Consider the following 20,430-nt stretch of genomic DNA (forward strand, 5'->3'; position numbering starts at 1 on the left):
CTACTGCTACTACTAACATGATGGCTTGATGTCTCGGAATCTCATCCAGAAAGTAGACTCCATACACCTCACGAATACTCCCAATCGTCCTCTTTGATTCTAGGTCCTACAAAACACAATTACCAGGAAGAAAGGTCACTAAATAGTTCATATTTTTTATCAGAGAGCTTACTGAAAGAAGATTAGTGTGGAGTTTAGGGACATGTAAGATAGAGGATAATTAGGTAGAGAGCCCCTAAGATTATATCGATATCACACACAAAGGTAACAGATCTTTTTGGAAGAAGAAAACCCTATCCGGAGAGAAAGCTCTCTCCTCTCACTGTCTCCCACCGGAGATAAAAGTGAATTGGCCACTCTAGAAGGCCCAAAAAATTCCAGAAACCTTTCCGCCCCCTATAGAATACCTAGAGAAGTCCAACAATACCTGAGCGCCCAAGATCAGATCAAAATTGAAGAGTCCAACTTGACTAGGACTCTTCCCCGCACTCCAGTTCTTCCTGATTTTGATACCAAAACATAGATCACCCTCCTAATGACTAGATCACACCAAAAAATCCAAGAACTGGGCAATCTGAAGTAGATCAATCACCTCTTTATCTCCTCGTGCAGTCGGCTGATCTAGGACTGGATGGAAAAAACTCCAAGAAACCCTAGCCAAGCTGTAATGCCAAGTAGAAAAGTGCTGAAATAAAAAATCTGTAAAAGAAAAGAGTATTTCTTGGTTGAAATCTTCTCTGAAGAAGAAAGAAGTGCTGAAGATCTGAAGGCCCTGATCCACATAAGGGTTGTACAGTGGTTGAAATCCTTAGAGCTATTTACAGACTATACAGTGGATGGCATGCTGAGGAAGTGGGGTGAGATTGCTAGTTGTACCCAGATTAAAGCAGTTATGAGTGTGTCTTGGACTCCCCCACCTGCGAGGTTCATAAAACTAAACTTTGATGGAAGTAGCAAAGGGAATCCTGCACAATCAGGGATTGGGGGTGTCTTTAGGGATGAGAATGGGGCTGTTTCTGCCATGTTTTTGGGCCCATTGGAGTGGGAGACTCCCTTAGAGCTGAGATCCATTCAGTCTTGGAAGGAGTCCAAAAAGCTAGGGAGATATATCTCAGAAAACTCATAATTGAAGGGGACTCAGAGGTGGTGGTAGGGTGGCTGAAGAAAGACGAGAGTGGTTTATGGAGATATAGCAATATGAGAAGGAAACTCATATGGCTGGTTCGAGAAATGGAAGTTAAAATCAGTTGGGTTAAAAGATCAGCTAATTCTTTTGCTGATGGGTTAGCAAAACAAGGGGTGGACAGGGAGTCAATGTTCTGGGCTCAGTTGTAGTTTAAATTTGAATTCTCCTTTTTTCTCTTTTCCTTTTTTCCTTCTCTCCTCCTTGTAATTCTTGGGGATTAAGCTGAAATTGGAAGATAAGAAAGTCTTGTCTTCCTCCTTGTAATTCTAATTGTTGATAATTAATGAAATGTGTTATTGATCAAAAAAAAAAAAAGAAGAGAAGAAAGGAGAAAGAGAAGAGAAGAGGTTTGAGAGAAAAGAGAGCAATAATGCTGACTGCCCTCTTCACTATTATTTATAGTCTAAAAAATAAAGAGTGCAAAGACCAATATGCCCTTATAGGGCGGCTAACACTTAAAGCAGCATAAAACATTTAAAATAGCTACTCAAAAAGGACCCAACAAGAGTGTTATGGTCCCCACTTCCCATCTAAACAATAAATTATCAAAAGCTGCCACTATAGACTACACAATTTGTCTAAAACCTCAACAAAAACAACTAGACTCAGTTATCTCATGATAACTACTAACATAGCTTGGTTATTTTTTAGTGTTGATTATTTTATGAAATCAATCAATTATTTTAAATAACTTTATAAAGTATTTTATACATAAAGTTATTAATAATTTTTCTTAGTGTACTTTAAAGCTTTTAATACTTCTTAAATTGTTTTCCTATGCCTCTCATATTATAGCTATCCTAATATGACTTCAATGATACATATGGCAATGGTTGTACTTAAAATATTAGTTTTTGAGACTGGAGGAGAATTATGTAGGAAAGCAAAGCAGACGTCATAATCTAGCTAATTGAATTTCAACCTAACCAAAAAATGGAAACAGTCTCTCTGTGTGTGCAGGGGTAAGACTGCGTACACCTATCCCTCCTCAGACCCTGTATAGTAGAGATTCAAGGCAGGAGATACTAGACAATTGTGTCAAAATCTCAATTTTTGTAAGAAATTGAAGATAAAGGGATGCACAAGATCCAGTTTTTATGAGGCACTAGCTTAAATATAAATTTCGTTTTTACTATTCATAGCAAAGTTTATTGTTTTCCATAACTTGAAAAGTTTGGTGAGTTGAAATGGTAAACACCATGGACCATGACACCACAGGTTCCATCCTAACTTATCCACGAAAAATTGGAAAGAAATAAAGTAACAGGCTTTTGGTTATGTTGGACATAGGACTAGATACAAAATGATACTTTTATGCAGTTAAGGTTTCAAAAGTGTGTGTTTCTTTGCAGATGAAGAATCTAACTCCGAGGAATCACTCCAGGAGTGGAAGAATTCTGAAAAGGATCCACAAAGAAAACTCCAAGGTCATCCCCTATTCTTTGGCATCACACTAGGGCTATTGGCTGAGATCATAAACTCTAGGTGAGTTTACTTATTCAACTGTTAAGATTTTATAATTATACATATTGAAATGAGTGTGGTATGAAATTGATATTCACCTTCACATTCCTTCTTCCATATCTGTTGTTCAAGTCACTGATTGTGAAATGGCTTTAAATTATGAGTTGCTTCTCATTTACTGCACCTATTCAATTTGTACTACTTTATGTTAGGTGTAATGCAGTAGTCATATCATTATGCCTTTTTTGACTTCACTTTAGAATGGAATTCTTTGTCTGTGTTTCCTTGGGATGTATTCTTTGTTTTCCAAGTACTAAACTACCAAATCTTTGTTTATTGACATTAGTTGCTACAAGTTGTTAGGATGGAATCTGCATTATGTTGCACTTTAGTTTTTCTATTGAGCTGTGTTTGGTTTGAAGGAAAAAGTAGGGAAAGGAAGGGAAAGTTAATGAAACCTTTACAAACCTTGTATAGGTTTCTCTACCTATCCCTACCTTTTCCTTCAAAACAAACATAGCCTTATTGAATCATGTCCATGTAGGATGGATAATGACCATCCTACAAATTTGTGATGGGTTGAATGGAAAAACAATGAAATTTGTAGATTATAGTGGGATGTAGATGTGAAAAATAGTTGAGAATTGTTTTAGGATGGTTATAATTGTTAGAAGTTGTATTTTCTATTTAATGTTATGGTCGACATATGTTTGTAATCGTTATTTTATTTCTCTTATCATTTAAGTAGGGTTATAAGTGTAATTTTAAACACTAAAGAGGGTGGAAGTTGAGGTCAACACTAAGTTAAATCTCTCTGCTCTTCAACCCTTGTTTTTTTCTCCTATCTCTTCTCTTCTTCATGGAGTTGCAGAGGTTCTGTGGATGAAGAGTCTTCTAGGGGAGCTTGGATTTGTTGTCAACAAACCAATGTCTCTTTATTATGATAATAAAGCTGTTATCAACATTGCTGCAAATCCTCCTAAAATAGCTGTATTTTGTTGGGAAGGGTTTCATGGCAAGATCAATACTGTGGAAAACTTGCAAAAGAAGAAACCTTATTTGTGCTTGTCTCCCAACTGGTACATTTTGTGTAAAGTGAAGAGTGAGGACTGTCACCATTTGCCGATATCTTGCTCTTTTGCTGCCAATATTTGGAACTGGGTTTTATTATTATTTGGGTGCAGGTGAGACTTGCCCTCTAATATAAATCTGCCTTTTTCCTCTGTCCGCCTTTGGGAGATTGATAGAGAGGGAAGCTATTGTGGAAGTGTATCAGAGCAGCCAGCTTGTAGACTTTATGGGATGAGAGGAATGCTAGAATATTTCAAGAAAAGGAAAGAAGCCTAGCTGAAGTAAAGGAGTGTATAATGACAAGGACAACTTCTTGGCTGAAAACTTCAGACTTGTTTGTGAATTATTCTTATGATGATTTAAGGAAAAATTGGGCAGCTATGGCATCCACAGCCTCCACAAAGAACAGACTACAAACAGAATGGAAACCCTCTCTGGAAGGAATGGTAAAACTGAGTTTTGACAGAAGCAGTCAAGGTAATCTAGGGCCCTCGGATATAGGAGGGATTCTGAGAGATAAAGACAGCAACATCCTATCTTTATTCTCAGGGGTGTTGGCGATTCTATAAGGCTGAGATACTAGCAGCGTTACAAGGTATTCAGGTTGCTAGTCAACTTGGAGTGGAAAACTTGATAGCTGAGGGGGACTCCAAGGTAGTAGTGGGTTGGCTGACAAATTCAGAAACAGTCTTTTTGGGTCACAGGGATCTTTGAAGAAAGTTAACTGGCTGACAAGAAATATGGTAGTTAGGTTTCAGTGGGTCAGCAGATCGGCAAATGCCATGGCTGATTCTTTGACTAATATCAAGGAGTGATCTGTTGTGGACTACTCTATAACTGTTTATAGTGTGTGTTTATTTGCTTTTAGTGCTCATCTCCAAGGGGAGGTAACTGAAAGCTGAACCACTGTAGTCGAAGTAGCAGAGAAGAGGAGAAGAAGAAGAGATGCTGAAAATGTCGAACTGTACTAGCCAGTCGACCAGTTCTTTATTTATAGATGAATATAGTACAAGGTACAAGAAATTACTGGGATGCCCCTGATTAGTGATGGGACACCCAGATGACTTAAATCATTAAACAGGATTAGGCCCATTAACACAAGCCCAGTTACAAGATAAGTTAAACATAAGAATGGGCTAATAAGAACTCTTATCAGCCGAACATCACTCTAACATTCTAACACTCCCCCTCAAGCTAAGCATAGATATCAATCATGTTTAGCTTGCCAAGTATGTCCCTAAACTTCGTTGATGCCAGCCCTTTAGTTAATACATCTGCAATTTGAATCTCTGATGGAGTATAAGGCACACAGAGTTCTCCTGAAATAATTCTCTCTCTGACAAAGTGTCGATCAATTTCAATATGTTTTGTCCTGTCATGCTACACAGGATTGTTGGCAATGTTGATAGCAGCTTTATTATCACAATACAGCTTGAGAGGACCCTCTGTCTTGATACCAAGCTCATTAAGGAGAGTCCTGAGCCATAAGAGTTCAGCAACCCCGTGTGCCATAGCCCGGTATTCTGCTTCTGCACTTGATCTAGCCACAACATTCTGCTTCTTACTACGCCATGTGACTAGGTTTCCTCCCAAGAATGTACAGTAACCTGAGGTTGATTGTCTGTCTCCAACAGACCCAGCCCAATCAGCATCAGTGTAGGCTTCAATTTCAAGTCTGTTGTTTTTTCTGAATAAAATTCCTTTCCCTGGGCAAGTCTTCAAGTATCTGAGGATTCTTTCCACTGCTCTCATATGAGGAGTCTTTGGTGAGTGCATGAATTGACTGACAACATGCACTGCATAGGCAATGTCTGGCCGAGTAAGGGATAAGTATATCAGTTTTCCTACCAACTTTTGGTACCTTTCTTTATCACAGTATTCCTCACCCATTGATTCTTGTAATCCATGGCTTGGTTCTATTGGAGTGTCTGCTGGCCTACACCCCATCATGCCTGTTTCCTCTAGGAGATCTAGCACATACTTTCTTTGACATATGTAGATTCCCTCTCTTGATCTAGCAACTTCAATTCCAAGAAAGTATCTTAGATTTCCCAGGTCTTTGATCTCAAACTCTGAAGCTAAGAACTCCTTCAGCCTCTTCATCTCTCTCACATCATTTCCAGTAATCACCATATCATCCACATACACAATGAGTGCTGTAAGTTTGTCATCCTGTCTCCTTGTAAACAATGTATGATCTGCACTGCTCTGAGTGTACCCTACTTTCTTCATGGCCAAACAAAGTCTCTCAAACCATGCCCGGGGAGATTGCTTCAAACCATATAATGCTTTCCTTAGTTTACATACCTTCTTTCCAACATCATATCCAGGTGGGGGTTCCATGAATACCTCTTCATGAAGATCACCATTTAGGAAGGCATTCTTCACATCCAGCTGATGAAGTTCCCAAGAGAATTTTGCTGCTAGTGACAGTAGAACCCTGATTGTGTTGAGCTTTGCTACTGGGGCAAAGGTTTCCTTGTAGTCAATTCCTTCCTTTTGTGTAAACCCCTTTGCCACGAGTCTGGCCTTGTACCTCTCAACTGACCCATCTTCCCTGTGCTTTACTGTGAATACCCACTTGCACCCAACAGTGCCTTTCCCTTCTGGCAGGTCCACCAATTCCCATGTCCTTGCTTTCATTAGGGCTTTCATCTCCTCATTCATGGCTTCTTTCCACCTTGGATCAGATGCCGCCTCTGAATACCTGGAAGGGACACATACAGAGGAAAGAGCAGACACAAAGGAATGATAGGCAGGGGATAAGTGTGAGTAAAAAACATAATCGGCTATGGGATGCCGAGTGGTACAAGAACGAACAGGCTTACGGAGAGCAATAGGAAGATCCAAATCTGAATTGAGTGAATCAGAATTACCTTGGATTGCAGAGACAGATTGATCTGAGTTCAACTGGTTGCAATCATGAGGTTGAGGGGCCTTCTTCCTTCTACTGTATGTAAGTATCTCTTTCTCTTGTTTACTGGAACCTTCAGAAGTATCAGCCGAATCTGGAGAAGCAACTGGCACAGTGGAAGTCTCACTAGGTTGACCCGGAATGTTATAGCTAGTAGTAGTGGAAGGTGCTGAAATGGGAACAAAAAGGAAGGGAGAATGAGAATCCTCTTCCAACCCACTACTCTCCCCCTGAAGAGGATTCTGAGAAGACTCGAAATAGGGTTGAAACTCAAAAAAGACTACATCCCTGGTGACATATTTTTTCTTGGAGACAGGATCATAACACTTATACCCCTTCTGCGTAGGAGAGTACCCCAAAAATATTCCCTTTGTAGCCTTAGGATCCAGCTTGGTCTTCTTTGGATCTTTCACATGTATGAAGCATGTACAACCAAAAACCCGCGGGGGAAGAGGAAATTCTGGAAGAGTGGGAGACAAAACAGAGAAAGGGGTCTTCATACCCAGTACCTTAGATGGCATCCGATTTATCAGGTATGATGCAGTGCGAACAACTTGAGACCAATATTGCTTGGGCACATTGTGCTGGAAAAGAAGGGCTCGAGCTGTCTCCAATAGATGTCTGTTCTTGCGCTCAGCGACCCCATTTTGCTGAGGGGTGTAAGCACATGATGATTGATGTAACATGCCTGCATCTTCCATGAATGAGTTCAGGGATCTTTCAAAGTATTCAGCTGCATTGTCTGAACGGAATTGCTTGATCTTTTTATCAAATTGTGTTTCAACCATCTTGCAAAACATCATAGTTATCCGGGGAACTTCTTCACGTCCTTTCAATAGATAAATCCAAGTGCACCGAGAATAATGGTCAATAAAACTGATGAAGTAACGGAAGCCATCAATGGAAACAATGGGTGAAGGACCCCAAACATCAGAATGAACCAAGTCAAAAAGGGCTTGAATTTCATTACTAGAAATTAGATACATTGATCTACATTGTTTTGACATTTGACACACATCACAAATTAAACTTTGACTCGAAATGCCATTACATAATTCGGGAAACAACATTGCTAAGGAAGAAAAAGACAAATGACCTAGCCTAGCATGCCACAAGTGCAGCCTAGCTATTGACTCCACACTCTCCGGACTAGTAGTAGAAGCTTGCATGGCTGAGCTGACATCTTCATCAAAGTAGTAGAGGCCCCCATACTCATGACCACTCCCAATCGTTCTCCTCGTCAATCTGTCCTGGAAGACACAATGAGAAGGAAAGAAAGTTATACTGTAGTTCAAGTTTTTTGTAAGCTTTGAAACAGACAACAGATTTGAGGTAAGACTAGGAACACGTAGGACTGATTTAAGAGAGAGATCCTTGCTTAGGTCAACCACCCCCTTTCCAGAGATGGTGGAGAGGGACCCATCAGCTACTCTCATCTTATCCTGGCCAGACAACAAATGATATGTGGAGAATAAGGAGGACATATGTGTCATATGGTCAGTGGCTCCGGAATCAATCACCCAAGAGGTAGAATTAATGGAACTAGATGCACTAAATGCAGAGGCTGTACCTGATTTGGCAAGAGAGGTGGAAGCTAAAGAATTGTTCTTTAGACGGGCTAATGCCCGACTGAGAATCTCTACCTCACTAGCTGTGAAGCCCAAAGTACTTGGTCCAGAGGAGTCGGCAGCCTGCCTTGCGGTGGAAGATGACACTGTCTGAATACTCTGTGAGTTGTCACTACTGTTGTTGGTGGCAAGATTCCCACTTGCTGTGTGGCCCTTCTGTTGCCTTTTGTCCTTTCTCAGAGCAGCTGGCTTCAGATGAGGGTACAGGACCCAACATTTCTCCTTTGTGTGTTTCTCACCACCACAATGTGTACACTTGAGGGACTTCTTGTCTGAAAATCTATTCCCCTTAGTGGAGACTAAGGCTGAATGCTCTCCAGGTTGTTCTGTTGACTGTGTCTGGGAGTCAACTTGCATCTCCTTTCTCCTTACTTCTTCATTCCTCACCAGGTAGTAGACATGGTGAAGCTCAGGTAATTCATCTCTCCCTAGAATCTGTGACCTTATACCTTCATATACAGGGTCAAGACCCGCCAGAAACTTGAAGGCTCTGCCCTCCTCAATCTGCTTATCATGCCTCCCCTTATCATTAGCATTTTCCCAATCCAAAATCAAATGGTGGTCAAGCTCTTCCCAGAGGCCTTCCAGTGTTGCAAAGTAGGTTGCCACGGACATGTCTCCTTGCCTTAGGGCTGCAATGTTTTGGTTCAGCCTGTAGATTCTAGCATTGTTCTTTTTCTGGCCATATGTCTTAGATACTTTCTCCCAAATTTTAGCAGCTGTGGGGAAGTGATGAACAGTTCTGGCCACCCTAGGAGTCATAGAGGCCAGCAACCAAGACATGACTGTGGCATTTTCCTTACGCCACACGGTGTATTCAGGACTGCCAATTTCTGGTTGTTTCTTGTCTCCATCCAAATAGCCAGTGAGGTCACGAGAGGTAATAAACAGTCTTGCTGAGACAGACCACTCTCTAAAGTTATACTCATCCAATAGCACACTTGTAATCTACAAGCTATGCAGATTAGGGTTCTCCAGGTTTGAAGACCTTATAAGAGGTCTGTTATCTTTAGAAGAAACTTCACTGGATAGTGATGACATCCTAACTTCGGTCAAGGAGTTGTTTACAGTACTGTTGGTGGTTCTGGTTAGGGCTGGCCGAAGTAGTCACAGAGTTCACAGTGCTGATAGCACACAGATAGGCTTCACCTCAGAGTTCACAGTGCTGGTAGCACACCGGATAGGCTTCACTTGGACTAAACCAGTTCGGGTACAGCAGCAAGAAAAAAATTCTGTAACTGAACCAGTTCACAGAGCTGGAGTAGGGCTGGTAACCGACCTGGAAATGATCAGTAACTGAAGTCGCCACAGTCTTGTAAAGGTTTTTCTGAACCAGTTCTGATGCAGGTTCTGATTAGCTGAAGTAACCTCAGCAGGTCCTGACAGCTCGCAACACAGTTTCAGACTTGCCGAGACTGTCACAGTTCTGAAGCAGCTCTGTTACAGCAGCAAAAAGTGTTCTGGGCTGGTAACTGACCTGTGCTATGTAGACTCCACTTTGCACTTCGAGTACTGCTACTGTAAAGGGAGTTCCCCTCCTTACAGACAACACTAGGACTGCTGAAATCAGTCCTCAACTAGGTCTGTCCTATACAGACCTCTTCTTAGCAGCCGAATAGCTGCTAACTACTAGAAACTAGTAGGACTCCAGCTTCAGGGTCTTACCTCCCTTGCGCCCTACAACCAAGGGAAACCCTAGGTCGAACCTTGTGTTGTTCTCCTGCAACCCTAGGGTTTCACAGCAGCAACCCAGATAAAAAAAAGGTGAACTACAGCAAGAAAGATGAGATGGCGTCGGCAGTAACCAGGAAAGTGCTCAATGCTCTGATACCATGAAAGCTGAACCACTGTAGTCGAAGTAGCAGAGAAGAGGAGAAGAAGAAGAGATGCTGAAAATGTCGAACTGTACTAGCCAGTCGACCAGTTCTTTATTTATAGATGAATATAGTACAAGGTACAAGAAATTACTGGGATGCCCCTGATTAGTGATGGGACACCCAGATGACTTAAATCATTAAACAGGATTAGGCCCATTAACACAAGCCCAGTTACAAGATAAGTTAAACATAAGAATGGGCTAATAAGAACTCTTATCAGCCGAACATCACTCTAACATTCTAACAGTAACAACTCGTGCTTCCTCTTAGGCTGATTGTACACTTTTTCTATAATTAATAAAATTCCACTCATTTATCAAAAAAAATATATTGCTGCAAATCCACTCCTCCATAATTGTTATCCAGAAGAGAAGAAGAAAGGAAGAGAGAAGAGAGATTGAGAGTCAAAAGAGCTGCTGGCGGCACCAGCTTTTTTGTATTTATACTAGGGCGACACAACATAAAATGAAAGATGTGGATACTAAACTTAAAGAATAACAGACTTTTAACACTCCCCCTCAAGTTGGGACATAGATGTCAATCATGCCCAACTTGCCACATAAATCATAATGTCGCAAGTGATGTAAACCTTTTGTGAAGATGTCTGCAAGTTGGTCTTTAGATCTGACATAGGGAGGGAGTACACACTTCCCTTGTGAAGATGTTTGCAAGTTAGTTCTATCATGCAGCATTGGATTAGCAGTAATGTTTATGGCTGCTTTGTTATCACAGTATAGAGTTATAGGTCCATCAACTGTAAATCCCAACTCACTCAACAATTTTTTTAGCCACATAATTTCAGCCACTCCATAAGACATTGCCCTATTTTCAGCTTCAGCACTAGATCTAGCCACCACATTATGCTTTTTGCTTCTCCAAGTAACTAGGTTCCCTCCCACAAAGGTACAACAGCCGCTGGTCAACTTCCTATTACTCAGGGATCCTACCCAATCTGCACTGGTATACACTTCAACTTTCAAATGCCCGTGCTTTTGAAACAATAAACCTGCACCTGGAAACTTCTTAATATATCTAAGAGCTCTTTCAGCTGCTTCAAGGTGGGTGGTCTTAGGGGCATGCATGAATTGGCTAAGAACACCCACTGCATAAGCAATGTCTGGTCGGGTCATAGAAAGATATAACAATCTTCCTACAAGTCTCTGAAATTGTTTTACATCCTTGATTAATTCACCTTGACAGTCACCTAATTTGTGATTAGGATCAATAGGAGAATCAACAGGCTTCACTCCCAATTTTCCCGTATCTTGGAGCAGATCTAGACATACTTTCTCTAGGAAATGAAGATACCCTTTTGTGAGCGGGCAACTTCAATCCCAAGGAAGTACCTTAAAGGACCTAGATCTTTCACTTCAAACTGGGTAGTAGGAAATCTCTTCAACTTTTGAATTTCATCTTTCTAATCACCAGTGATAACTATATCATCAACATATACTATCAGGGTTGCAATTTTCCCTTCCCCTCTTTTCACAAATAATGTGTGATTAGATTGACACTGCTTGTATCCTCTTTTTCTGAATAGCTACATGAAACCTATTGAACTAGGCTCACGGTGATTGTTTCAGGCCATATAATGATTTTTTAACCTGCACAATTTTTGTTCATTACCTTGAGCTTGGAAACCAGGGGATTGTACCATGTACACTTCCTCTTCAACGTCACCATTTAGAAAGGCATTCTTGATATGTAGTTGATGAAGGTCCAAATCAAGATTAGCTGCTAAAGAGAAAAGGACTCTAATGGAGTTCATCTTAGCAACAAGTGCAAAGTTTCTACATAATCCACTCCATACATGTGTAAACCCTTTTGCCACTAAACGAGCTTTATACCGCTCCATTGTGCCATCAGCCCTATGTTTTACTATGAAAACCCATTTACATCCAATTGGTTCCTTCCCCTTAGGAAGATCTACCAATTCCCATGTGCCACTTTTATGCAAAGCATTAATCTCTTCCTTCATATCATTTGTCCATTCAGGCACCAACAGAGCTTCTGCCACATTCTTAGGAATGGGAACACTGTCAATGGAAGAAAGGAAGGCCCAAAAGGAAGGTGAAATGTTCTCATCGGAAACAAAATGGGAAATGGGATGTTTAGTGGTGCAAGACCAAGCACCCTTTCGATGAGCAATAGGAAGATCAAGGTCACCAGCAATAGAGTTATCAATGGCAATAGGGTCAGGAACATCAATGGGAACCAAGGTACCTGGTTGGGTAGGATCCACCCCCGGAGAGTTTGATGGCATTGGTAGTACAACTTCTAGGTGCTCCATAGCTCTTGAACATGGATGGCCTTTGTGACGACGAAAGAAAACACGAAAGGGAGGAGGATAAGGAAGAGGAGGGAGTCAAACTGGTTTTTCCTCATTCCTACACTCCCCCTGAGGAGAAACAGGGAAGAAAGGCCCACTCTCAAAGAAAGAGACATCCATAGAAACACAATACCTCCGAGAGACGGGACCAAAGCACCAGTATCCCTTCTAAGTGATGAAGTACCCCAAGAAGATGCAAGGAATAGCACGAGGATCCAATTTTCCATGGGTGGGTGATAGGTTTTGAACAAAACAACGACAACCAAACACATGAAGAGGAATAGAAAGAAGAGGAGCCTTAGGAAATAGAAGTTGATGTGGGCCTTTACACTCTAACCAGCGAGAGGGCATACGATTAATGAGATAAGTAGCACAGAGGACAACCTCAAGCCAAAATTGTTTCGGGACATTCATATGAATTAGTAACCCCCGAGCCACTTCAAGAAGGTGTCGATTCTTTCTTTCAGCAACACCATTTTGTTTTGGTGTTCGGGCACATGAGCTACGGTGAAGTGATCCACGCGAAGCAAAGAACTCCATAAGATCATTATGAAAATACTCTTTGGCATTATCGGATTGAAAAACTTGGATTTCAGTTTGAAATTGGGTGAAGATCATTCGGTTGAAATCTTGGATAAGTTTTAATACTTCATCCCTGGTTCGTATGGGATATACCCATGTGTATCTGGAGCAATCATCAATATAGGTGATAAAATACTTGTAGCCACTCTCAGATGGTAAAGTAACAGGGCCCCAAACATCAGAATGAACAATATAGAAATGAAATTCAGATTTATTATTCTTTGAAGAAAAATGAGTTCTATAATGCTTACTCAATTGACAAGTTCTACAATGCTTACTCAATTGACTAAGATGATTGTGCCATAAATAGACTTGACTCTTACTAGACTAACTCTTAGACTCTGTGACTGTAAGACTAACCTTATTCTCCAGCATGTAGAGCCCATCCACCATACATCCTCTATTAATCGTCTTCCCTGAGGCCAAATCCTGGATCACACAATAAGAAGGGAAAAAGGTCACTGAGCAATTTAAAGAATTAGTGATACTACTATCAGAGAACAAATTAATAGGGAATTTTGGAACATGTAAAACATTAAACAGGGTAAGGCCAAAGGGAAGAGAAATGGTTCCTTGACCAGCTATGGTAGAGTATGAACCATCAGCTAGTCTCACCTTGTCTCTTCCAGAGAGGAGGTGATAGGTCTGAAAATAAGTGGACTTACCAGTCATGTTTTGACGCTCCAGAATCAACTATCGAAGGAGAGTCAGGGGAATGAAACAATACATGGAAAGCTGTGGCAGAATTATCTAATATACACGCGAATGAAATTGAGTGAGAAGAAGCATCCATCTGACGAATTGCTCTACCATAGAGTTCTAAATGGTCACAGAAGTAATTAATAACATCCTCCCTTGGGTCAAAACCAGAGGTGTGTGTCTAAGTCACAGTAGTAGTAGGGGGTTGATTCTCCTAAGTTGCCATGTTTGCTATAGTAAGCTTTCTTGGACCTTGCTGTCCTGACTTCTTATTCAGATCTGAACCTTGCTTCTTACTCAATTCCTGAGCCCATTTTGGCTTCCCATGAAGTTCCAAGCATGTATCACGGGTGTGTCGAGGTTTTTGTTAATGGGTGCACCATAGTTTGTCTTTGTCATCCACCCTTTTTTGAAAGCCCCCCTTCTTAAAGAGATTTCCCCCACTTGTAGTAACATTCACTTTCGCTGCCAACACAACCGTATCCCCTCCAGAACTATTCATTAAATTTCTTCTACTTTCCTCTAACTGTACTAATGCATAAACCTCTTAGACAGATGGAAGATCCTCGCTGCCTAGGATCTGGACTCTGATGGATTCATACACAGGGTTCAAGCCATGGAGAAATGCAAATACTCTTTGTTCAAAAACAAGTTTCTTGTAGGCTTTTGCATCTTCATCACACTTCAAGTCCAAACTTTGATAGTGATTTAACTCCTTCCAGACAGAGGTCATGTCTGAATAGTACATAGAAAGATTCCTATCCCCCTGTTCATAAGTGGATGATTCCGCCCGTAATTGATAGATTTTTGCCTAGTGATGCAGTTCAGAATAGGTCGATTTTGCCTGTTCCCAAATCTCATAAGCCGTTTCAGCCCACATAAAGTTCCTTCTCATTTGGGGTTGTATAGACACTAAAAGCCAAGACATAACTATGTTGTTTTCCTGGTTCCATCTGTCATACACAGCACTCCCAGAATTAGGTTCTTTAATTCTCCTTGCAGTAATGTATAACCTGATCCCCTTCGACCATTCTAAATAATTTAAGCCATCCAGGGATATGACAGCCATAGGGAAGGATAAATCCATACCCTCACTCATTCCATTCTGCATTGAGGAAACACCAGATGTGGCAGAATCTTCACCACTCATAATCACAGCTTCAGGTTACACTCAAAGTGAGCACAAAAAACCTTAAAAGGAGCAGTCTAACACCCCCCCCCCAAAAAAAAAAAAAACTCTTTGCCCCAGGAGACTAGAGACAACCACTCCCCTCCTTTTCTTTTTTGAAACTCAGTTCTTCAAGCAAAAAATAGTTGCTGTTACAGCACTAACAGGTCATCACTGGCCTACAATAAATCAGATATGGCTGCTGTCGCAACACATACAAGTCATCTCTTAACCTACAAATCGGATATGGCTGTTGTCGTAGCATATACAGGTCATCCCCTGACCTACAAATCCATCATAAGGCTGCTGTCGCAGCATATAAAGGTCATCACCGACCTACAGTCCATGACAGGGATCAGCCAATACCACAAAAAAGGAAAGAAAGAGGTGCTGATCACCTCATATCAAACAAGTGAATCTACTACAGGTTCTGTCCTGGCACACGACCACAAAAAAGGGAAAAAAGGAGGAAGGGAGAGAGGGTACTTCAGTCCGATGCAGAAGAAAAAGTATTCTGGGTCTTCAATAAACCAAACTGTATCTGGCGAAGGGAGAAGAGAGAAAATAAGCTTGCTCGATCTCTCCTTTCAAATCTGACAGTCCCGCTCTGATACCATGTATCCAGAAGAGAAGAAGAAAGGAATAGAGAAGAGAGGAGAGAAGAGAGATTGAGAGTCAAAAGAGCCGCTGGCAGTGCCAGCTTTTTTGTATTTATACTAGGGTGACACAAAATAAAATAAAAGATGTGGAAAGTACAAAACTTAAAGAATAACAGACTTTTAACAAAATCAAACTAAACATATTGAAATCGACAAGCACTTCATTCAAGAGAAACTTGAGAACACCCTATATTGGCACCAAAGACCAATTAGCAGATGTTCTTACTAAGACTCATAATTCTCATTGCCATGATGAGTTATGATGCAAGTTGGACTTGTTTGATATATATGACCCAACTTGAGGGCGAGTGTTGTCATGTGTGGCTGTTCTGTGTAAGGGTATTTGTGTCCTTTTATCTCGTTGTACTTGTACCCTAATATAAATATAATATGGGACACCACCAGCCGAATCTTTTGCCTCCCAATTTCTTTTACCTTCTCTCTTCTCTCACTCTCTTCCTTCTGCGTTGACTGATTGCTGAACTAAATAATCATTTAGGGAGTCAGTTTCCCCATTTTGGGGACAGGACCTGTGTATCATTAATATACTCTTTTCTTTCCAGAAGAGAGAGAAGAGAGATATGAGGAGAAAAAGTATTTGAGAGTCAAAAACTGAAGCTGGCGGCTCCCAGCCCCCTATTTGTATTAACACGATGTAAAATAAAAGAAACAGAAATTACAAGCATGCCCCTAGTGACCCACTCTAATAATAAGAACTTAAACAAAGAAAAGAACATGCTGACAGCATCCTAGATTGACAGCACCTTAACAGCAGAAATAAAAAAACTAATTCTAACAACACTCCCCCTCAAGTTGAGCTGAATATATCTATCATGCCCAACTTGTCACACAACTCATTATGCCGCAAGTATGGAAGCCCTTTTGTGAGAACATCAGCTAGTTGCTCCTTGGAGTTGACATAAGGAGTACAAATTTCTCCCTTCTCCAGTTTTTCTCTTATGAAGTGCTTGTCCACTTCAATATGCTTGGTCCTATCGTGTAGGATAGGATTGCTAGCAATATTTATAGCTGCCTTGTTGTCACAGTAAAGAGACATAGGATTGTGAATAGTTATCCCAAGTTCCCCTAGAAGATTCTTCAGACAAAGTACTTCAGCGACCCCATGTGCCATAGCCCTATACTCTGCTTCAGCAGTTGACCTTGCAACTACACTTTGTTTTTTGCTTCTCCATGTCACTAGATTTCCTCCCACAAATGTACAGTATCAACTTGTGGACTTTCTATCATCCACAACACCTAACCAATCAGCATCTATATAGACTTCCACCTTCAGATGATTATGTTTATTGAATAGCAACCTTGTTCCTGGATACTTCAAATACCTAAGAATCCTCTCTGCTGCCTCCATGTGTGGTCTCTTGGGGAATGCATGAACTGGCTTAGGACCCCAACTGAATAAGCAATGTCTGGACGTGTCATGAACAAATAGAGTAACCTTCCCACTAACCTTTGAAACTGTTTCACATCTTTCAGAGGTTCACCATCACAATCACCCAGTTTATGATCTACATCCATAGGAGTATCTGCTGGCTTTGCTCCTAACTTGCCTGTGTCTTGTAACAGATCAAGGACATACTTTGAGAAATAAAGATGCCCCTTTTTGAGCGGGAAACTTCAATTCCAAGAAAGTACTTTAGTGGACCCAGATCTTTCACTTCAAATTTGGAGGCTAGAGACGTTTTCAACCTTTGTATTTTGAGCTCCAGTTTCCTATAATGATGATATCATCCACATACACTATTAATACAACAACCTGTTCTTGACATCTCTTCACAAAGAGAGTGTGATCAGACTGACATTGTTTGAACCCTATTTGTTGGACCACCATATGGAATTTACTGAACCATGCCCTGGGAGATTGTTTTAAACCATAGAGAGACTTTCTTAGCTTGCACACCTTATTTTCACTCCCTTTGGCACAGAACCCTGGGGGTTGAACCATGTACACCTCCTCCTCCAAGTCACCATTTAAGAAGGCATTCTTTATATCCAACTAGTTCCCAATCAAGGTTTGCAGCCAATGATAGAAGAACCCGAATTGAGTTCATCTTAGCTACTGGAGCAAGTGTCTCATCATAGTCAAGACTTGATTGTACCCTTTTGCTACCAACCTTGCTTTGTACCTTTCAACTGTTCCGTTCGCCTTGTGTTTCACTGTAAACACCCACTTGCACCTTACTAGGTCCTTCCCCCTTAGAAGATCTACCAACTCCCAAATCTGGTTCTTATGGAGAGCATTAATCTCCTCCTTCATAGCATTTGTCCATTTAGGGTATTTTAAAGCCTTTGCAACATTTTTGGGTATAAGTATGTTATCAACTGCAGATAGGAAAGCACGATAAGAGGGGGAAATGTGGTCATAGGAGACATACTGGGTAATGGGGTATTTGGTAGTGCATGATCCTAACTCCCTTTCTTTGAGCAATAGGGATGTCAAGGTCATCCACAACTAAGGAGGGAGCTGGGGTATCAACAGGTGGGATAGTACCTAGTTCATTTGGACTTACCTCCTAGGAGTCTGAAGGTGTCGGTTGCTCAGTGTTTGCTGGCTCCACATCTTTGTCACATTGCTGATCTCTACGGCGTATACGTTGGAAGACACGAAAAGGAGTAGGATCCGGAATAGAAGGAAGAAAGACTTGACCGACCTGGACATGCTTCTCCTCTTCCACACTACTCTCCCCCTGAGGGGAATCAGGGAAGAATGGTTCAAACTCAAAAAAGGAGACATCCATAGAGACAAAGAACTTATGATCAATGGGATTAAAGCACCAGTAACCCTTTTGAGTAGAGGGATACCCCAGAAAGATACATGGAATAGAACGAGGGTCTAACTTGCCATGAGACGGAGATAAATCGTGGACAAAAGCACGACAACCTAAAACTCTCATGGGAATGGAAAACAAAGGAGATTGGGGAAACAACAACTGATGAGAGGCCTTGTAGTTCAGCACTTTGGAAGGTATGCGATTGATGACATAAGCAGTAGTTAACACAACATCTATCCAAAAACGTTTTGGTACATTTATCTGTAACATCATCCCTCGTGCAACCTCAAGGAGGTGTCTGTTCTTTCTCTCTGCAACACCATTTTGTTGTGGTGTTCTTGCACATGAGCTCCTATGAATGGATCCATGGGAAGCAAAGAACTCATTGAGCTCACCATGGAAATACTCCTTTGCATTATCTAATTGAAAATTTTGAATTTCAACATGAAATTGTATAAACACCATCCTCTGGAAATCCCGCAAAACCTTTGGAACTTTGTCTCTACTACGCATGGGAAACACCCATGTATAACGAGAGAAATCATCAATCATTGTGATAAAGTACTTATACCCGCCCTTCGAAGTTATAGTAGTTAGGCCCTAGTGCGCCCGAGATGCGTCATCAAACACCCGAGACACCAGTTTAATAATTTATATTTTTCCAATCCTCAAAACTAAATAAAGAACGTAGTTTAGTGGTGAGGAAGGGGTCGAATCCTCAGGGAAGCAAGGTTAAAAATTATTATTTTGTTCCGGACAAATAAGAAAAAGAAAACAGATTTGGGATTTGTAGAAAATAAAATTTATTAAAACTGAAATTAAATATTCAGAATTGAAAAAGACACGAAATTAAATTCAAAAATTAAATAAAACTGAAATTAACAAGAAAATAAATAAAAATATGCTGAAATTCGGGTCCAGTGGCGGTAGCTTTCTGGGAAGACAAATTGCAAGCCCTCCTCCGTTCAGCCCTCGAACCCCTCGAAACACCTTAGCCTTGAACTGGGCAAATTCAGATCTGCAAAAGACAAAGAAAAACAGAAATTAAATCAAACCAAAATCGAAAATTGTAGAAATTAAATTGCTAGAAAAACTGAATAACAAAAAGAAAGAAAATAAAACAAAATAAAAATGGTGGATCAACTCCAGTGGCGGTAGTTGCAGGTTGAACGAACTGGTTGCAGGAACCCCTCCTGACAAGAATTGGGTGTTCTCCTTCCTGTAACCCTTGAATCCCTCAAGAAGCCTTGGCCTTGTGAACTGGGCTAACCAACCCCTTCTCCAAGGCCCTTGGGGTCCTTTTTATAGAGAAGGGTGGACAAAACTGAGATTAGAGAGAAAGAGAGGGGTGGCTAGTGGGTTTATGCAGAAAATGGGCGCCTATAATTATGGAGGGCTGGGATTTAAGCTCCTAGGATTGAATGGTGGAGATTTGGGCGCCTAGGGCCAAAAGGTGGAGATTAAAAGGAGTGGGTGGTGCCCTAGGGTGAGTGGCTGAGATAGAGAGTGAAATAGAGGGCTGAGATCTAGTGGCTAAAGGCTGAATGGTGGGGATTAGGAGTTAGGTGGCGCCCTGGGATGGAGGGTGGAGATTGCAAGGTGAAGATCTAAGGGTATGAGAGGTTGCTAAGGCTTGGATGGTTGAGATTAGATGTTAAGGAGGAGTGGAAGGTGAAGATTTAGCAGTTAGGGGCGGCTAGGGTTTGTTAGAGGCGAAAAGAATGAGTGGGGAGGTGCCCTAGGGTTTGCTAAGGAGAGGGGAGTATGCTAATATAGTAGGAGGGGCACCTTTCTAGGTTTAGCAGATAGGAGGCGCCCTTCTGTGCTCAGTTTTTCATAGAAACACCCTCTCTCTCAGCTGGAATTCTCACCAGCTTCCCAAAATCTGTAGAAAACTCTATAAATTTCCCAGTTTTTACCCAGAATTTGCAAAGGGACCCTTAGAGGTCACAACATTGAATTTAACCGGAAAAAGGGTACAGATTATTCAGTCTAAGGTCAAAAATACCCCTAAAATGATCCCTTAAGGCATCAAAATATAGAGTTATCAGGCCCCCACATATC

At 41.1% G+C, this 20,430-nt stretch overlaps 1 protein-coding gene across 3 annotated transcripts in view; it reads left to right on the forward strand.

Annotated features, from left to right (window-relative positions):
• SPP (Insulinase (Peptidase family M16) family protein) overlaps window positions 1-20,430 on the forward strand; it is a 105,284-nt gene that overhangs the window by 77,820 nt on the left and 7,034 nt on the right. For all 3 annotated transcript variants that reach the window (XM_010272345.3, XM_010272346.3, XM_010272347.3), the window contains exon 19: window positions 2,539-2,671. In XM_010272345.3, coding sequence (XP_010270647.1) covers window positions 2,539-2,671 — 133 coding nt within the window. The remainder of the gene's footprint in view (window positions 1-2,538; window positions 2,672-20,430) is intronic.

Source organism: Nelumbo nucifera, chromosome 6, assembly GCF_055504915.1.
Source record: "Nelumbo nucifera cultivar China Antique chromosome 6, China Antique-T2T, whole genome shotgun sequence".
NCBI lineage: Eukaryota > Viridiplantae > Streptophyta > Magnoliopsida > Proteales > Nelumbonaceae > Nelumbo > Nelumbo nucifera.